Consider the following 21496-nt stretch of genomic DNA (forward strand, 5'->3'; position numbering starts at 1 on the left):
TTGTATGTAGTTCAAGAAATCAGGTATCATTTTAAACAGTGTGACATTGGCAGTTAATCTTAGTAGTGAATACTACCTAGAGAAAAGTCCAATTAATTTCATTTTTGAAGGCTAAACACTGTTCTGCAAATAGATATTATCATAGAGAAAAGTATGACTTTGAATCAAGTAGTCATTTTTTTGCTGCCCACTTTCAATCATCATATAACACTGGTGTCTTAAGCATTCATCAGCTGTTGTTTGTAATCCATTTTCAGTTTCAATGACATTATGACCTTGACCTTTGTCGTACTGACCCTAGATTCATCTGGCCACAGACACTCACCTTCAATAAGTATTCTGCTTATATTGATCCGGAACTACCATGTCCGCAAAATGCATAAAGCAAAATACCACTACACACAGGAGATATGATTATTGTGGTGGTTAATCATTTAACTTTATTTACACAGTTTAAACTAATAAAAGTCAAAATCAAAAGATAAAGTCATTCATAGCTCTTAAATGTTTATTAAACTGTAAGCTTAACCAACATGTAAATATAAAACATACATGACAAAAATACAAAGGCATTCTTTGTAGCAAGTTCTACGAAAATATATGTGTGCATTTGATGCATTAGTTACCTCATGTCAACAATTCATTGGATTTATTCAAATAATTTCCACATCCATGTTGGAAAAACTGTCAAGCATGTAAATTATTTAATTGTTTGAAAAAGTCTGTCAAAGCACTTAACATATATAAACAACTGAAAATTTTGTAACAGCACTCAACTTACATAGACAAATAAAAATTTTGTCAGAGCACATAACTTACATTTTCCGGAGCACTTAACTTATATAGATGCTTGAAAAAAAAATTCAGAGACCTTTAACTTATATAGTCTATTGAAAATTTTGTCAGAGCACTTCAACTTATAACGAAGATTGAAAAGTTTGTCAGTGCAAAGAACAATATATATTTGATTAAAAATTTCTGCCAATGTACATTTATGAAAACATTAAATCTAATATAACAGTACATATTGAAAGTTTTCCTGTCATCATCAAGCAAAGATAATTAATTCACTTCTTTTCATGTCTAAGTAACCAGTAAACTAGCACAAAATAGTCCAGGAAAATCAGCTAGCAAAATAAATAAACAAGCAAGTACAGTGCCTTTTTTACAGGTTGAATTAGAAGCAAATTGCATACTACGGAATTAGAAATATTTGTAGAGAATTAAGTTTCATGAATGTCACGGCTGAGTCAATCTGCGAAATTAAAGCTGTATGAACAAACAAAATTCCCACTTATTTTAAAAGGTGAAATTTACAAATTCAAATCCCCACTAGTAAAATATGTTACCTTATTGTATTCTGTTTTGTCTGCATATTTTTCAATGCAAAATGTCATTTAACTGAAGGTTTTGCCGATACCTTTTTGTCTGACTAAATTTTAGTCAGCCTGAGCCATACAATACGGATGTATTGATGTACTAGGTATGGACACAATTGATCAGAAATTATCAGCAGTTATTAGTGATACACACAAACTGAACTATATATGTAGCCATGACTGACATTCAGCTGACAATGACACTGAACTTCAGTTACTGACATTCAGCAGACAATGACACTGAACTTCAGTAACTGACATTCAGCTGACAATGACACTGAACTTCAGTAACTGACATTCAGCTGACAATGACACTGAACTTCAGTAACTGACATTCAGCTGACAATGACACTGAACCTCAGTAACTGACATTCAGCTGACAATGACACTGAACCACAGTTACTGACATTCAGCTGACAATGACACTGAACCTCAGTTACTGACATTCAGTTGACAATGACACTGAACCACAGTTACTGACATTCAGCTGAAAATGACACTGAACTTCAGTTACTGACATTCAATTCTTAATGAAATTGCACAATGGAACTTAACAAGACTGAGGATTTAGTCCATTAAACAAACTTGCACTGAAATATTTAGTGCTTATTATGTTATTGACATATTGCAAGACAGAACAGATTTTAATTAACCTGTCTTTAGAACAGAAAATAGATATCATTACATACAAAAAACACATCTGTAACAGTACAAAAGCAAAATATAGAACTTTCAAATACATGTAACATGAACTTCATTTTTTTAATGAGATGCTAAATTCACATTTTATTCAGAGTAAATAGATTTCATTTTTAGAGTCAATTTTTTGTATGTCTAATTTTAATCAAAGAGCTATAAAATAAATAGATTGGCAACTTGAAAGGCATATAGAGCAAATCTCGCCAACCTCCCGTGACAAAAAAACGAGATCTCGTTACCGGAAGTGGCGCTTTCTCCACGCGCCATTTTGTATGCGAAAGCAATTATTCATCGGTAAAATAATTATCACCGTATGACCACGCTTCTTTCGATGGCAAAAAAAACCCCTGTACTTCGTGTCTTAAGACCATTTCTCATTAAACTAATTTTGTTTTAGAAGCTAACATGTATTTTAAATGTAGTTTTAAAGGTACAAATTGTAACTGCATGCTCGCCGATGTTTGTTTTTAGTAAGATAACGCCGAATCACGCTCTGACACGAGCTCACGCGAGATTACAGCCAGTTGCCATTCTGTGTATTTTATACTTCTTTGTTTTAATATAAAACAAATGTTTGTGATTTTTGCTTCCGGTTATCATTTGTTCACGCAGATCAAATGTTCATTTATGATCGTCACAGGGTCAAGTGCATGTGCAAAAAAAATACATCCTTAATTATCTATTCTTCTGTACAGGTAAAGATAGGCCAAATCCATTGGGGGATGCTCTGACAGCGCCACTTTCTCGTCATTGAAAATAACCCATCTTCCTTCCTTCAGTATATGACAGACGTAGTGACCTACCATGGTAGATGTTCCCATATGGCTTATGAAAGCAACAAGTTTGTACTCTGAAAATGTAAAAAATGTCCCATTAATATTTTAGACTCTATTCCATGGAATTCAGACTGGTATTACATCATTCAGTGAAACACTTGACTGCTCCAAGTCACAACAGGATGATCAAAATACTCGAGTTAGCCAATGCTCTCAGGAAACCAAACAGAAAAATTTGAGAAAAATGACCAGGATCAAACTGGATAGCTGAAGTTAGCTGTGGTGCTTGAGTCATCAATGCTGAAGTGATACAGTCCAACTTCTCAAGAACAAACAAGACTAAGAACACCACACTGTTTGTTGTACAGTTCTGTAGATGTCACATTACTGAGAATTTCATCAAACTGCAATGAAAATTTCTGCCGGTGTTTTCCTATTCCATAGTGTTTTTTTTTTTTTTTTTACAGAAATAACCATGTAAGATTATCCTGTAATCTTATATGCAAAGAAAACAATAGCATTACTTGTGATATGTCAAATCAAAAGATTTCAAATAATGTACTTCAGACACTCAATTTTACAAGCTTTCTCATGTACTTGTCAATCAATCAAATTACAAAAGATGAAAGTCAGTGAGAATTATGCTAAAGTACTTTGAAGAAGTTGTATATGAAAAATCTGGTCACATGACTTACTTCCACTACCGTCCCTGTATGCCTCTCCTGGTGCTGTCTGCTCATCTGTATCCATTGGTGCTTCCAGCTCGTCAGCATGGCTGAAGATCCATTCAACACCTCTCTCTACATTATTATCCTGAAATTAAGATTAAACTGAAAAATAATTCACTTTCAAATTGAAGAACGTGTCATGGAGTTCTTACTTTTGTCATCATTAAAGTATAGGAAAATATAATTTCATTATTGTGTTATTTAAGGATGACTACCCGTAATAGGCCTCAATTTCACCAAAAGCGTAGATACAACTTGATAATGTAAGCTCTGAAAATGTCAAACAATAGAAATAAGGTGCATATTGACAAGTTATATAGTGACAGAAGTTCTCAAAAGTTTCCTGTACATTACCTCCCCTGAAAATTTTGGTTTTTCATGAGTTATCTCCCCTGAAAACTAGAAAAAATTAATTTTCTCCTTTTCCCTACAGGGAATTTTAGATTTCTTTTTGATATTTGTATCAGAATCATAAAATGCAGCTTTCTACCGCAAATTTTTTCGAAACTCAAGCTCAGATTCTCATAATAAAAAAAATTATATATTTCCCATAGGCATCAATGTTAACTTCAATACCGATTATCTCCCCCAAAAATGATAAAATTCAAAAAATCTCTCGGTGAAACTTTTTTAATTTTGAATGTCTTTAAAGTGACCAAATTTCATTTAAATATTACCATCCAGTTACAAGATATGAAATATGGCTATTACACCATATTATCCTTAAGTAATTTTTGATAGCAACAGTACTTTATAAAGTAGTCTACACATTCAAACATGGGATTTAGTTCAATAAACAAGAGTTGGCCATTTTTGCTGTGATAACCAAACTTTATGTAAAACTATTTTCATAGTGCCAAGTACAAATCTATATTTCAGATAATTTGCAATATCTGTTTCAATAAACAAAACAGATATTCTGTTTCGTTTTCTACATTTGTTCAATATGGGTTTTCATCTCTTTTTTTTTTTTTATTTAAGATATGCATTTGTGTGTTTGAGTAATGTACTTCGGGATATTTAGTATTTAAATACTCAACTTTGGACTTTTTCCCAAATATCTTACAATGGTTTTACTTTTCTCTTTGCACAAAATGGCAAATTTTACAGTAAACTTTTAAAGCTGCTCTAATTTCAGCACATTCATTTTTTGCCTCTGAGCAAGGGTTGCTAATTATTAAATCATATAAAAAATATCAAAAAGTTCACGTCATGCGGAAACCTTAAACACTTACAGTAGCTTTGAGTGCTTTAGTCGCTTGATCTCTGTTAAAGCCCATGGACATAATCATGGCAAGAGCTTCTTCATTTGGGGTAAAAGATGAGGATTTCTTAGCACCTGGGACTTCAAATGGCATACCAAAATCTGAAACAGCAAACAGACACTAAATATAAATGACAGAGGATCAGAAAATTTGAAAAACTGCATTACCTATCTCAATTTTTAAAGTTATTTGCAAAATCAATTTGTCAGACAAAGTATTATGTATATGCAATTAAGTGATATGCAATTAAGTGGAATTTACTGTACTGCAATTAAGCACTTGATTCCTTATGAGAGTGCCAAATTGTCACAACATACAACTGAATTATCTATCTCACTTTTTAAAGTTATGGATGTGCAGGCTGCTCTTGGTTTGCACTGGTCGCAAAGGAAGAATCACTTGCCGCTAGCAGGCTAAAGGTTAACCAAGAGTTATAAGTGTTATTTCTGTAGCTTTGAAGACTAGAAAGCCTTCCATAAAGTTTCAATCCAATGCACTAAGCCGTTACTAAGATATGATCTTGCATGCAAAACTACCATGTGATGGAAATTCCCAAGGCGATACTGATACCTTGGTGAGTAGAAAAGCTCTCATTAGTCTTGAATAGTCAAGCTAAGAAACACTTTAAATCTTACCTGGATCTTCCATATGTTCCATGACCCAGTTCATAGCTGGTTCCACTCCTGAATTTCCAGTATGGTATACAGCTTTCTTACAACCTTCTATTGGGAATCCCATATCAACAAGCTGGGATACAGTGGCTTCATCTATCTGTACTAAAATTAAGAAATAAAATATGAGTCGCGCCATGAGAAAACCAACATAGTGGCTTTGCAACCAGCATGGATCCAGACCAGCCTGCGCATCCACGCAGTCTGGTCAGGACCCATGCTGTTCGCTTTTAAAGCCTACTGCAATTAGAGAAACCGTTAGCAAACAGCATGGATCCTGACCAGACTGCGCGGATGTGCAGGCTGGTCTGGATCCATGCTGGTAACAAAGCCACTATGTTGGTTTTCCCATGGCAGGGCTCAAATATGCTCTTCAAATGACACAATTCTTATTTTTCAAACCTTAAATTTTTTTTTTGACATTTATGTTTTATTCAGTATTCCAAAATGTTTCTGTTGCAGTAAATGTTGTGAGCAAACTGAAGCAAAACGAGGTTTCATTGATATCTATTTAAAAATATGAAAGTAGTTTAACCAACAAAGACTTGTGTACCAATAAAGCTAGTACACACATTTTGTTTATTAAGCCACAGTGCTCTCAATTCTGCAATGTCTGAACTGGTCCACAATACTTTTGCAACAGACTGACCATTCTTAAGAAGGATTGTAAGATGACTTTTGTAAACCCCTCTTTTTTTTTTCAGTTATAAAACTGAATTTGATCTTCGTATTCCAATAGGACTACCTTGTGACTGTTGAGCTGGAGCCTCTGGTAATTCCTCCTCTCCTGGCTGCAGACCATGACCTCTTAGAGGAGACAGATCTAGCTCTTGTAATACATCTAATGACACATCTACAATGTATACAGAAATATATATCAACTTGTGGCTCCAAATGCGACATACTAACTAGATGAACACATTACTTTTGTCAAAAAGCCAGCTCAGTCAACTGGTAAAAACTGACCAACCAAATTTATATTTATCCAAATTTTTTCCAAAGGAATTAAGGATCACAATAATACTGTAAACCTAGTATTTACACAAGGCTTAAAGTTTGCTGGTTTTAAGACTGGAATTAGGACACGCTGTACAATATTCAAAATAAATGGCCAAATTGTACAAGTAGTGGACTCTTTTGTAACAGTGAGAAATATTCTAACAAGTATTTATTTCACAAAAACAGACAGTCTGTGAATACAGCTATTGGAAAATAACACATCAGTATGTAAACTATTTTATAATCACATAATATCAATCTTAATTCATGTCGTAAAATGACACACAGGAATGACTGCAAGGATGCCATGCCCTGGTCCCCTAAGTCTGCAATTACAAATAATGATGAAAGCCTAACTTTTATAAAATTACCTAATTTTTTAGGCACCCAGTCTTCCCCTACTGTGAATTTCTTTGCTTGTACAACTAAAAAGTCAGGGAATGTTAGAAGTCGGGTTGTTCTGAAAGCAAGAAAGTAAATCTATAATAGAAACATAGAACATTTTCTAGCTAGGTAAGAAATGCTACTATCAGTCTTTGATATTCTTTTAATAGCTCATAAAACAGAACCATTTACATTTTATACACAAGCTATGCATGTTTTATATATAACACTGCTGACAAAGCCTTCAATACTTTCTTACTAGCTATGCATGCACTACAGTTCAACATCTCCAGAGAGGCCCTCTCTTATGCAAAAACCTCACTATAACAACATCATCAAAATTTCCCTAAGCTGAAATATACTATCAAATTTACCTCTCCAGGTCAACAACCTCAACATAACAGTCAATATTTGTATCTCCAAAAGGGTGTTGCTCTACAGACGTTGCACTGTATTTATAGCACTGACACAGAAAACTTTTTACTTATCATTTGTTTCTTTTGTTCGGTTTAACATCGTACTAACAAAATTATAGGTAATTTGGTGACTTTTTATAAGCTATGCAACATAGCTATAGTATCACTCAAAGATTTCTTATAAGATATACATGTACTTTTATTTCATAACAAAGATATCGAATCATAGCAATACATATATAATTAGCACAGCTATACCTAGAAATGTGTCCATGGGACACAGATGCCCCCACTACATGACAAAGGACACAGATCAACTTTGGGAAAACAATATGTTGCTATTTAAATAAAATGACCAATTTTTAACTAAGTCAGGGGCCATAACTCCTACATGACTGAATGAATCCAGACGCGAAACCCCAGGTGCACAACTGCACATGCTGACCAACATTCCTGTAAACTTTGGTGACTCTAGGTCAAATACTTTTAGAGCTATGTGCGACACAACATTAAAATGACCAATATTTTACTAAGTCAGGGGCCATAACTCCTATACAACTGAATGAATCCGGACGTGAAACCCCAGGTGCATAACTACACATGCTGACCAACATTCCTGTAAAGTTTTGTGACTCTACGTCAAATACTTTTGGAGCTAGGCGCGACACAACACTAAAATGACCAATTTTTACAAAGTCAGGGGCCATAACTCCTACACAACTGAATGAATCCGGACGTGAAACCCCAGGTGCATAACTACACATGCTGACCAACATTCCTGTAAAGTTTTGTGACTCTACGTCAAATACTTTTGGAGCTAGGCGCGACACAACATTCTCGGACGGACGGACGGATGGACAAGGGCAAATCTATCTTCTACATTAATGCATGTTCTATTCATAGTTGTGCTACAGAAACATTTTACACTTGCTTCTTAGCTATGAAAGCACTTTTTGTTTTATACCACTGCTACAAAAATCTTCCACACTTACTTATCAGCTATACATGGATTATTTACTACACTGCAAAAGAAACTTTTGATACTTACTTATTAGCTATGCATGTACCATTAATAGCACTGCTATAGAAACCTTCTATACTTTCTGTTGCACCAAATGCATCTAAACATGTTTGCATTGATATTTTTGGACGGATTATATCTTTAGGGTCTCTGAAATCAAAATGAAGAATAAAGTAGTAAAAAATCCATACAATGTGTAAATCTTTCTAAGAAAGGTTTTGCAACAAATAATTTCAAAGTTTGCTGATTAGTGGTGATAAAAACAAATTTTAGCTTTGAAAATTACTAAAATTTTGTAAAGAAAGACATTTTGATATTTCAGATTGTATATTATTTATTGAGTTCTAAGTTGCATTAACAATGTTTTAGGTTGTACAGCAACTTTCCAATCTTTCATAGTAAAGGAAGATCCTAGGTGTCCTTTATGGCTTTATCTCAAGCATGGCCTCGCACCTAGACAGAACCACAGAACTTCTTTATGCAAGCTGCATGGCCTCCTTATGCAAAAGAATTCCATATACTGGGCAATATTTCAAACCCACAATGAAAAGGGCTAAGTGATTCAAAATCGGTGGCCTTAACCACTAGGCCAGGAGGAACATATAATTGAGCCATGCCACGAGAAAACCAACATAGTGGGTTTGCCACCAGCATGGATCCAGACCAGCCTGGGCATCTGCTCAGTCTGGTCAGGATCCATGCTGTTCGCTAACAGTTTCTCTAATTGCTATAGACTCTGAAAGCAAACAGCATGGATCCTGACCAGCCTGTGCATCCGCGCAGTCTGGTCTGGATCCATGCTGGTCGCAAACCCACTATGTTGGTTTTCTCATGGCACGGCTCAATATTATCATTTGTGTCACTTTCATTCTGTTACTTGATACCCAGAAACATTTGTATGTTATTAAGAAACCATATCTTTAAGTCAGGTATTCCCTGCTTTATCCTAGCCATGAGGTACACAACATTTGCCATAAAACAGAAAAACAAATCTATCAAACCCTCCCCCATCAGAAGTCTCAAGGCTTTGATTTTCTAATTTGGTCTAAGTTAGGATTTCATGCTGATAAATAATTGTACAATGTGCTTTAATATTACAAAAAAGTTGTTGATCTTACATAGTTTGCTTTAGACTTTCTAATTCTTTCTTCTTTGTTTCCCAGACTGATACAGCATCTGTAATATAGAAAAAACTGTTAATAGGACAATGATACTCTTCAATCAACTAACAACTTCCCAATCTCAGGCAATATTTTAAAAATGTCCCTACTCTGCCAGATGAGACTAAAGTCGTTTTACTGTGCTAATTCGAAAAGTTCTCTACTGATATGACTAAGAAAGAATGTACTTTGTTGAGGCACCTCAGTGGAACTGGACATATTCCTATCAAATTAAATTTCGTATGTTTTTGTTAAATACTAACTGTACCTTTATTTGTTACCATATCCATGGAGATGGGTAGGCCAATGAGATAATCTGTTCTGTCTGTATATTTCACCTTTTTGGACACTGAACATTCAACTCTCTCTTCTACCTTAAACTTGAAGCACTCACTGGGGTTGAACTTTCCTCGGTTGTTTTTCTAGATTGGGAAAAATAATAATAAATCTGATTACCGAGATGAACAAAATTAAACTTGTACACTGACAAATAATTTGTATAAAGAACATTAGACTGAATAAATAATTCGTATAAAGAATATTAGACTGGTACATTGACTGGCTAAATAATTTGTATAAAGAATATTAGACTGGTACATTGACTGGCTAAATAATTTGTATAAAGAATATTAGACTGGTACATTGACTGGATAAATAATTTGTATAAAGAATATTAGACTGGTACACTGACTGGATAAATAATTTGTATAAAGAATATTAGACTGGTACATTGACTGGATAAATAATTTGTATAAAGAATATTAGACTGGTACATTGACTGGATAAATTAATTTGTATAAAGAACATTAGACTGGTACATTGACTGGATAAATAATTTGTATAAAGAACATTAGACTGGTACATTGACTGGATAAATAATTTGTATAAATATTAGACTGGTACACTGACTGGATAAATAATTTGTCTAAAGAACATTAGACTGGTACACTGACTAGATAAATAATTTGTATAAATTTCCTATAATTGTTTGTGGTGTTTTTTTTTCTCTTACTGTTCATTTAAATTTCTTTTTGTGTTGACTTAACATGTTAATTTTTGTAAGACACAAATGACTCACCTCTAACAATGACAGTAAATGCAGGAAAAATTCCTGAGCATCTTGCTGTCTTTTTGTAGAAAATTCTGGATGACCTTTACCTATCAATGTTTTAAACATCTGCGGTCTAATACCTGTAGGTGCCTGTAATACAATACATACAACTGATATATTCTGCTAGAGAGCTTACATATTCAAAATCATGTTTCAAGTAAAAACTATTAGAGATTCTACTGTCAGTGTAAACAAACTTTTTGCAAAATATTTCATTGGAAATCACCAGCAGACTAAAATATGATAAATGAAAATGAAAAAAAAATGGCTGTATCATAAATACATGGCAAAACACAGTTATGAAATTCTAAAAGTTAAATTTTAGGCTTTATGTCTAGCCAAATACTAGTATTCATTGTCAGATATTGATTAAGGCCTCTGAGTGACTGAGTACTTAAGATTTTTTGCAATTCACTGTAACAGTTGTAGGTTCAAACCATCCTCAGACCATGTTAACTGGCACTGTCAAATGGCTTTAAATCAAATAACAACTGTAAATCGTAAGCCAGTGAACCAAAAATGGAATTCAAAAGTAGAGCAAACAAAGAATTATAAATTTGTAGAAAGTTTCAAGGTATAGTAATTATCTTAGGTATAGATAATATTACAGAAACATTTTCATCTCCTCCATCTTTTGACTTTGAATACTCCCCTGACAGCAGCCCATGTCCTAGCTTTGCCCTGAAATAACATATAAATAATTAATGTAACAACTTGAATTATGACAAATGCCTTGTCAAATTAACACTGAGAAGACTATTTGAGCCACGCCATGGGAAAACCAACATAGTGGCTATGCAACCAGCATGGATCCAGACCAGCCTGCGCATCTGGTCAGGATCCATGCTGTTCGCTAACAGTTTCTCTAATTGCTATAGGCTCTGAAAGCGAACAGCATGGATCCTGATCAGACTGCGCGGATGCGCAGGCTGGTCTGGATCCATGCTGGTCGCAAAGCCACTATGTTGGTTTTCTCATGGCACGGCTCATTTGATTATTGATAAGTTAGTCATTTCTCTGTTACAACCAAATCAAGCTCTCGTGAAAAACTTGAGATGGTAAATTTACGTGACTTATATTCATATTAAAATCTACATACATGTACTAGCACTTACAGTTTAACTTATACTATAAATGTCTTTAACAACTTACATCTGAACTGTGAAGTCTGATGTTGAATCTGTTGGTGCACTTGCAAATATTTCATCAGCTGCATTATAGTATCTACAATATACACAATGTCAACTTAGTATGTTTTACATACATACATTGACTTTTTTCAAACAGATTACCAAATTAAAGGCCTATAACACAGTGTTTGTACACCTCTAATTGGGTGGGAAACACTTAAAAGCGTTTCTGAAAATTCCCCGAGTAGCTGCCGGGGATCGAACCCCCAACTTCAGGATTGGAAGGCCAGTGTGCAAACCACTGAGCCATCCGTCCACCCCTATCTCAGTACAGGTAACTGACAACTTCACCACAGGTAACTAAGTTTATAAGACCAAGTAATTAATCATGGTTCACCAACCCTGACACTGCAACAGCATTCAGCAACTACACACCTGCCTTAATGTTTCACAAATAAAGCTGACATAAATACTATGTTCTCCTTTGCAACATACTGACAACCTGGGTATACCCGGCAAGCCAATAGTGCTGAAGAGACCAGTACATTATCTTTGTACAGACTTTTTTCCTCTGGAAATGTTAATTTACAAATTATTTCATCCTGTGAAAAAGAAATATATCCTCTTTTGTACACAGCTGTTTACTCTTTGAAGTTGTCAGGTGTAGCAATGTACTGCTAACGACTTAGTGGCTATAAACATTTAAAATAATTTTCTTTCTTCTCTCAAAGAATGTATATCAAATCAATACTCTAAAACCATATCAGTTTCCTAGGCATGAAATTTCATGATTTAGGCTACAATTATATTAATTTATGGCTTTCAATTTTTTAAAATAAAATAAATAGGAATTTCATTTGTTTGATGAGATTTAATTTCATGGGCTGACTCATCCACAAAATCCGGGAAAATCAGTCGAGCACAAATGTAAATGATTTTGCAGTATCTGAATTTACCTTTGCTGGAAGTCGGGTAGAGTGAACACAACTTGCATCACAGAGTTCATATAGCAACTGTTGCCAAGGTTACGCATGCCTGTGTATCCTGGACCGTACATGGGTGTCAGTTTACTACCAGCTTCCTGTATGACGTCCCACTCTCCTACTTTCTGGTTCAGATCTATCTCTAACTCTATCATTGTCTTCTCTGTCTGTAATAGAACACTACCATTCATAATTACTGCATCACCAAATGTTCTGAAAGGGATTCCTTTTCACTATGTATATCAACTGCAAAAAGCGATACTCACAAAGATGATATTATTGTTATGTAGAGCTCCATATGTACTACAACATATACCCTAAATACTCTATCATGTAATTTAACTTTATTAGCAAACTTTTAGCCTCACAATAGTATCTTGACTTCACAGTGCCAACATATATATCTTTTACAAGGTTACTATTTTATGAGACCATATTTTTGGATAAACTGAATCTATTCATTCAACAAACAGTCTTATAAAAACACTGCTAGAACTTTCATAGCATTTAATTTACTATCAAATAATTCTTAACATGAATAACAGACTAAAAATGATAACAACACTGTTTTATTTTGAACAAGAAAAAAAGACTGGCACCTGAGTAAAACCACTGACTTTCCATAAGCCAGCATCTGCACATGAAAGAATTCAACACCCTAAGCATGGTTTCCAACTCACAGCCATGAGGGGCTGGTGATCAAAAATGTTAACTGCTCGGACAGGAAGGACCAAATATATAAGTTAATCTACCTTTTGCATGGCTGTAATGTTGATACCAAAGTGAGCGAGATGTTTGGCAAGGTAAGGATCTTCAACCATATCATCCTCATCATAGGAAAACACATCTGAAACATATATGGAGTCTGAAAGCTGATTTTGCAACAAGAATTATATGTGACAGCCTTCCAAATCACTTAACATTTATTTTACAAAGCTGATTTTTGAGGAAAATTACAATTCAGTCTGTGTTTATCATTTGAAAGTGCCTTTCAAATGTGTCATTAATAACAACAGCCAATCATTCAATTCATTCTAACGACAGTAAACCATAGCATTCTGTAGTTTTTAATCAAATCTCAAATTTTCAATCTTAAACTCTAACAAAACCAGTACTGGGTGTACTGGCATCATTCACTAAGGTCCATGCCATCTCAATTTCTTAGCTGCTGTAGAATAGCTAATATTTTTAATGGTTTTACTTTTGCTAATATTTGAAAGAAACATCAATCAAAACCTTCATAAGTATCAAAGAGTATTATCTCCAACAGTCTATGATCTGGTAAATCTTTACAACATGAATATATCTTTTGTCTACCAAATCAGAAAATAAAAACGATGCAGTGATAACTAAATCCACAGCATTCCCTTCATATTCATATATACCGGTACTGACCTGCACCATCTGGAGTGATGGTTCCTAGCTTCACTGCCAGAGGGTATTTAGTAACCTGATATTGTTCAACGCCATGATTGTTCCCTCCGCTGCCATCAAAGAATTTACGGCCACACATGATTGAACCATCAGTAAGATTAAGCCAGAGGTTGTTTGTAAGGTCACATTTCTCACACTTCCATCCTGAAGGTGGAATCTTTTTCCCATTGTCCAGCTGTAGCAAGTTTTCTGCATGTCTAAATGTAATAATTTCAGAAAAATTTCTGGTTGCCAACTTTCATCAAGTTGAGCTTTAATGTTAAGCAAAAGATTATAAATTAAATAATTGTCCCCTTTTTAGAGGGGTCGTTTCAAAACAAAAGGGAAATAACTTGGAATTATATTGAGATAAACCCCCTTAAATAGAAAAGAAAGAGTAATATGGAGATAATAAAACTTTAGTCATTCACTTTACACAGAGGATATTGTAACACACTTTACGTTATTTCATCACATATATATTATATATATGAGCCGTGCCATGAGAAAACCAATACAGTGGGTTTGCGACCAGCATGGATCCAGACCAGCCTGCGCATCCGCACAGTCTGGTCAGAATCCATGCTGTTCACTAACGGTTTCTCTAATTACAATAAGCTTTGAAAGCGAACAGCATGGATCCTGACCAGACTGCGCGGATGCGCAGGCTGGTTTGGATCCATGCTGGTCGCAAACCCACTATGTTGATTTTCTCATGGCGTGACTCATATATATAGCTAAGTCCCCATATTTATCTTACTGAACCCACATATTTCCGTGAAGAGTCACTGACAAACACTATAACTGATTTGTTTTGTCAACCACGTATTTTTAACCTAGAATGGCATGAAAATCTTCTGACCCTCCAAAGAAATATACATTTTCTATTCTCTATGTATTTAACATACTTTGAAATGATCCTCTTTTCACCATCCCATGTTCCAGCCAATGCTGCAGCTTCCTCCAGTTTCCATGCATCTTCTGCTTTCAGGATTCCATTAACTGACATTTGTACCTATGAAATATAAATAAACAATTTACAGTCAAACCCATACTAATAAACATCTAAAAGAAATAGACAACAACTACTTAGCCTGCCTTGAAAGATCACCATTTTCCCTTTGTTTATCTACAATACTATCTTATATGATGGAACACCTACAGGGGTTTCATTATTGAAGTAGATGGTGGAAGTTTCAAAGCATAGGTGGGTGTATGGTTTCTCCAGTTTAGAAATTTACTTTCTACAAGAAAAGTAGCCAAGGGTTAGACCACTCTAGCAGGGGGAAATCCCCTCCAAACCCTTAATGAACCCCTTTACCTATTACCAAAAAAGAATTTTTCTATTCCCCAAGAAAGCTCTTTATAAATAGGTTTGGCTGAAATGTTCATAAAAAAGGTGGAATTGAGTGAGACTAGAAGTTCTGAATCACTGTAGTGAAGTTTCCCCAATTACATACTAGTATCTACCTCAAGACTGTGTAAATTTGGTACACATACATAAAGCTGAGCTTGGCTGGCATTTGATTGGCTGTTTCTGAGTTTTACTAACTCATCTTTTGTGTCATTAGTTTTCTTAATAATAGAATAATTTACAGAATAATTAAATCCTACTTACAATTTCTGGCAGTTCTGGGTCTGGGAGTGGGAATATCTTCCAGTCTGGTAACACCACAACAGAATTATTTTCCTCAAAAACGAACTTCTTTTCATCTGTTTGGAAACCACCTTCTAAGCCTGCATTTAATGAAACAAACAAAATCTTTACTTTTTCACTTTCCACACTTAACTAGGGTCTACCATTCTGTCTGACACAAGATTAGCTGAATAAACTCTACTGTATACAAAAATACTGGCATGCTTCAAGGGAATTCCTATAGTTTTTTATGCGCATCTTTCAGCGCAGCCGACACTTTCTACGGAAAACTGAAGTAAAGTCAACATTTGTTGAAACATGTGACAGACAATCTTAAATATGAGGAATCTTGAATAAAATAACATTTTTGATAAGTTTTATCAGTAATCAAATGTTGATACTGGTTTATGTTGTATTGATAAGTATCATGCCTAACAGGTATCTTGCCATTTTTGTGGTTGTGTTTTCATATCGCATTTTAGTACAAAGACAGTGTTGTTCATATAATGTAAGACAATTGACTTAGTACTAATTAGTGTTATTTCTAGAGCGACGCAGCGGGGCGCCCCGCCCTGCCCTTTTTTACTGCCGCCACGCTGCCCTTAAAATATGCCCTTTTGCCTTTGATCTTCTGCTAAATGATTAATATCCCGCCAATTTCCATGTTGACATGCCTCGACATTTTTTGATCAGCAAATTACGTCACGGCGTGTGCACACAGGTAATGAGAATCAATGAAGTGTTACAACTAATTGATAAAGAGTATGGATCCTGTGAAATGTCAAAAAGGCGTGCGTAAGCGGCCAGCTGATTACTGAGCACGTGAAAAGTGCCCTAGATTTCTTTGTGCAAAATTTAAATTAGACCGTTGTTTAGTATAATAACAAGTATAATATCAGTCCAGTTTGATTCTACTGTAATTTAAACTAGAAAATGCACAAATTTTAATGAATATCGAAAGTAAAAGTAAGTTTAGAATGTCCGTTCACGAGCCTTATTACTCCCGATGTCGTATGCAATTTTTCCATATTTCCTTCAAAAAAGCTGACAGTCGGGGATTTTTTTATGTTGAGAAACATCAAAATTTGAGGAACTATCTCTGGTTTACCCTAGTGGGTCATGTAAACTGAGTAAAAACTACTTTCAGACAACATTCCGAAAGTGTACCAGTATCCGGATTGTATATTTTGGATATGCGTTTTAGTAAACTTTAACCTGACTAATAACACTTTTCTGTTAATGAAATATTGATGAAAGACCTGATCAATACAACACAACTTCTGATAATTATTAGTTTACAATGTGTCCTGAAACAGGCCTTTAACTATGTTGTTTACAACATGATTTGGTTTCAAGATTAAGCTTATATTAATTAAGGCCCTCCACTATTTCATATGAAATAGTTAACATTCTTTGTGACATTTTTTAAGAGAAAGGCTTGACTGGTTTAACCTAAACTATAAAGTAAGTAAAAAGCCTTTGTAAACTTTGTTACTGGTTTTGGGAAGATTTACCACTTTATTCTGTGACATTTCTTTAAAGTGTGCAATAAAGATAAATGGAATACATATAAACTATAGACATCTAGAATTGCAACTACTGCTATGGTAACTTTCACGTCTAAAAGAGCACCCTGCCCCTTTCGGACAGCACCCTGCCCCTTTTTGGCAGCACCCTGCCCTTTTTGAGCTCTAGAAATAACACTAACTAATAAGACAATATCACCTTTCAGATCATTTAGTATTCAATTAAACAAAGAATTAAGAATTTTTAAAACTGTTTTTAACTTCTAGCAGATATACATGTAATCAATTTGGTCAGGTTCCCGCCATTTTTCGTCTGAACAGGTGTTGTATTCAAGCGGTCTTAACATAAAATTTAGCCTGGTGACCCATACATTTTTAGCCATTTTTATGTTCACAATACAATTATTTATATACAAGAAAATTAGGAAAAAAATCTATGAAACAGTTTTTACACTATGGGTATTTTTCATTGAAAAAAGTTACAAAAATGAATATGAAACAAGATTTGTTTTCATTTGTACCTATTATTGTAAGGATATAGTATTACAATTATGACTATGATATCAAATAAGTATATAATAAAATCTGTAAAAAGAATAAACCTTATTGTGCTGTCTTGACATATATTTTGGTTGGTATTTATAAAAAAGCAGAAAATTATGAAAATGTTGAAAAATCGCTGGCAGTTTTAGCAACAGTGGGTGCGTTCAAAACAATTTTTCACAAAAACAAGCCTGGTGACCCATTGTTTTTATTTGTTCATTGTTTTCAGCACAAATTTTCCTATCATATATGTGAATTTGAAAAAATTCTATGACAGGAAAAAAAACTATAGGAATTCTCTTTAAGGCATAAATTAAAATGGTCGCAAAGGAAAGAAAAGATGCTAAAACTTAGATCTTAAAAAAGATCATTCTACAAAACAAAACACTTTGTTATGGATGACATAAAACAGTTTATTAATGCTATAACCTCACACTGGGTTTACATTACAAATTCAGAATGTCAGACACAAACAAAACAAAATATATAACTTAGCAACTTTAGGAAAATTCTGCAATTCCCAAAATGCAGTATTTTACATTAAAGTGACAGCAAATTTATGATAATGAAATATTTTCTCTTAGTCAAACTCTCATAAACTAATGTAAACTTATATATAAATGAGCCACACCATGAGAAAACCAACATAGTGCATTTGCAACCAACATGGATCCAGACCAGCCTGCGCATCCGCGCAGTCTGGTCAGGATCCATACTGTTTGCTAACAGTTTCTCTAATTGCAATAGGCTTTGAACGTGAACAGCATGGATCCTGACCAGACTGCAACATGTTGGTTTTCTCATGGCGTGGCTCAAATCTATTTTTTTACTACGTGACTCACCTATTGCCATCTTTGTAGGTTTCTTCTCAGGTGGGGGCTCTTCACTTACCACCTAAACAATATAAACAAAAAGCAATTAATTACAGTCTCACAAAAAAAAAAAGACAAAAAGTTATTTCATCAACCTGTAAGTACAATGTTACTTAAGTTTTGCTCATTAGTTATCAGCTATTGTACAATTTATTTGACCTGTCAAAATTTGTTCCCGGCTTTCATTATATTCTGTTTACGCAAAAATAAGATTAACGTGAAAGCCAGAAACATATTTTGACAGGTCAATAAAATAGTACAATAATAACAGCAAACTTTTTTAAACAAATTAACTGCATTAAATGTACACTGTAAACTAACCAATTACAATAATTCTATAACTATTTTACCTCCCTTCTGGTTCTTCTAAGGTGTAGAAAAACACCATTGCCAGTTTTCTTGAAATGTCTCTCCACATGTTTCTTGCCAAAACCAAGGAAAGTGTTCATACAAACATATAAACCAGTCTCTGACTCCTGTAAATGAAAGTGTTCATACAAAAATACAACAGCTCCGCCAGGCGGGGCAATATATGCCGTAAGGGTTATATCAGAAGAGGACAGAAGCAAAATTTGAAGAAAAAGCAATATTCAAAGATCTTTTATCTTTTTAAACTGATCCACGCAATACACCATGTTAACTTTAGTTTATCTTTCATTTTATAGTTCCTCCATTTTGGCAAAACAGAAAAACCTTATCCTGAGAAACATTAAAATCCAGGTTGCGAGGATTTTACTTTGCACCAATGTTATACATGGTATAATACAATTTATATACAAAATTTATGATGTTAACATTTTCTGTAAACTTAATTTTGACAATTTACCAAAATGGATTTAACTTATATTTTATAAATGTAGTGTAACAGTGCCAAAGCTATGATCAACATCAAACACAAATTTATTTCTACTTACTGGATTGTCAAATGAGAAAACACATTCATCCTTGTAAACTTTTTCTCCACCCTGGGGAGCCCTGATTTTTCCAAAGTACTGACTAAATACAGACATCTTATGGAATGGTCACACAACCTTTGTCAAATCTGAAGAAAAGAATGAAAACATAATAAAATGAATTACAAAATATAAGATGAAACACAAAAAAGTTTGCTACCTAACTACATTTTTGTGCACAGTGAGCAGTGTGGCTATAGTGAGAACAGTCACTCAACAATTTAATAATAATTTCATTACAAGAAGGTAGAACTTTTTTGTGTAAACAACCTCCTCCATGGAAAAATGTATGTATTTTTTTTTCAAATTTAATGACATTTTTAGCCTCATTTTTAAAACTTAATATACAAATTGCGACATTATTTTTTTATCATTTTATTCCACGAATAAATTCATACAAATTAATCTGCTAAACATTAATTTATAACACATCACTACAAATCTTCCTTTAAATTATTTTATTTAAGATTATTTGTCTGTTCTAACAGATATAAAACTAAATTTCAATTTCAAGTCGATATTAACTTTAGGTCTTTAGCGTGGCAAAAAAATGTCTCTGTCTCAACTTCAAAGACATCATCTGCAGAAATATTTATGTTGGTTATTTTTACTGTTAGGGATATCACTTGATTTTCTGGCAGACACTAGCTATTTCCATAGAAAGAACAAATCCCCAAGCTAATCATATCTAAAAATTAAACTCTACAGAAAAAGGGGCAGGAAACAGAAACTGATGCACTACTGCTACCAGATGCAGTTGGGGGAACAGTTGCAGACAACGTGTTAATGGTGCTGATGTTTTGGAGACCGTTTGCAAGATTGAAATAGGTCAATTTTTTTTTTAAACTGACTACCGGACGTCCAGAAAACCCTTTAAGGTCAGGCTTGGCGTCCTCTCATCAGATGGCTTGAAATTAGAATGCAGACTAGCTGGCATGCATCCAGTTACTCGAAGGCTAGACACTCCTGTCTTTGTTTTGGTGTGTGTAACATTTTTATCTTGGTACTCCCATTCAGTCTCCCAGTAACGAAAAAGGTCAACTTTTATATTTTGAGGAAGACAAAGTATTTCCTTATATTGCAGCTCTACTTTCACTTTCATTTAGCAATATTTGAAATATCTTTTGCAACATTTTCAATACTCATACCTGGATAAATATGTTAGGCATATATACGTCAATTAATATAGACATAATGACTAACTAATTGAGGAAAATAAATAAGATGTTTTCTACAAAAAGGTACATGACAGTCAAAGTACGTGGTTTTTCTCATGTCATCTAAAATTATTAAAATTATTTGTCCGGATAATCACTATCCGATTTTTATGCAGGTTGATTATTTACATGACTCATCAGCTTTGTCTACCTGTAACAGAATTACAAAAACATGACAATTTTGTAAACATGTTATTGCTTATGACAATGGGATATAAAAACATCCGATTAGAGTCTAACTGCAAATAAAACAATGCAAGGAAAAAGACGCAAATCTCACCGGCTTCTGAGTTGTGTCCCTTTGAGGTATCAAACATTAAAGTAATTGCTGCTATACGTACTTGCAATCGCTGTCATCAATATTTTTCTGTGATCTGTTTGCAGCAAGGAACTGATTTAATCATATTTTATTGCTTTTTAAAACATGTAACATAAATAGTACATAATAGAATAAATAAGGAAACAGGAACATGTATTTTTTAAAGCAAATGGGTCGGACCACAAGTTTTACCAACATTAATGAAGGTCCTTCCCTAACAAAGTTTAGTAACAAAATGTTCAGTTCATAGTTCGTAATTTATGTGTAATAATTAAACCAAATGAGTAAGAGAAGA

The 21496-nt window shown here is 34.1% G+C and overlaps 1 protein-coding gene across 1 annotated transcript; it reads right to left on the minus strand.

Moving 5' to 3' along the window:
* Nucleotides 1-494: 494 nt before the first annotated feature.
* Nucleotides 495-21274, minus strand: LOC123527042 (ubiquitin carboxyl-terminal hydrolase 5-like). The gene is made up of 21 exons (XM_053523560.1): nt 21163-21274; nt 19627-19754; nt 19063-19188; nt 18683-18734; nt 15754-15872; nt 15044-15150; nt 14118-14353; nt 13475-13569; nt 12696-12889; nt 11762-11833; nt 11218-11290; nt 10577-10699; nt 9767-9920; nt 9457-9514; nt 8366-8488; nt 6889-6977; nt 6264-6371; nt 5483-5623; nt 4818-4948; nt 3550-3667; nt 495-2928 (listed from the first exon to the last, which is right to left on the minus strand). Exons 2-21 carry the CDS (start codon nt 19720-19722, stop codon nt 2750-2752), a joined length of 2394 nt encoding a protein of 797 aa, XP_053379535.1. The 5' UTR covers nt 19723-19754; nt 21163-21274; the 3' UTR covers nt 495-2749.
* Between the last annotated feature and the right edge of the window lie 222 nt (nt 21275-21496).

The sequence above is a fragment of the Mercenaria mercenaria genome, chromosome 14 (genome assembly GCF_021730395.1).
Source record: "Mercenaria mercenaria strain notata chromosome 14, MADL_Memer_1, whole genome shotgun sequence".
NCBI lineage: Eukaryota > Metazoa > Mollusca > Bivalvia > Venerida > Veneridae > Mercenaria > Mercenaria mercenaria.

Bases quoted from the DNA above. Each gene is read 5' to 3' on its own strand.
- LOC123527042 (XM_053523560.1), bottom strand. From the start codon at position 19,722: ATGTCTGTATTTAGTCAGTACTTTGGAAAAATCAGGGCTCCCCAGGGT. The intron at 11,291-11,761 runs GTAAGTTGTTAA...ATGTTATTTCAG, and splicing joins TCAGACTTCACAGTTCAGAT to GGCAAAGCTAGGACATGGGC. The intron at 3,668-4,817 runs GTAAGTGTTTAA...TCTTAATTTCAG, and splicing joins CTAAAGCACTCAAAGCTACT to GATAATAATGTAGAGAGAGG.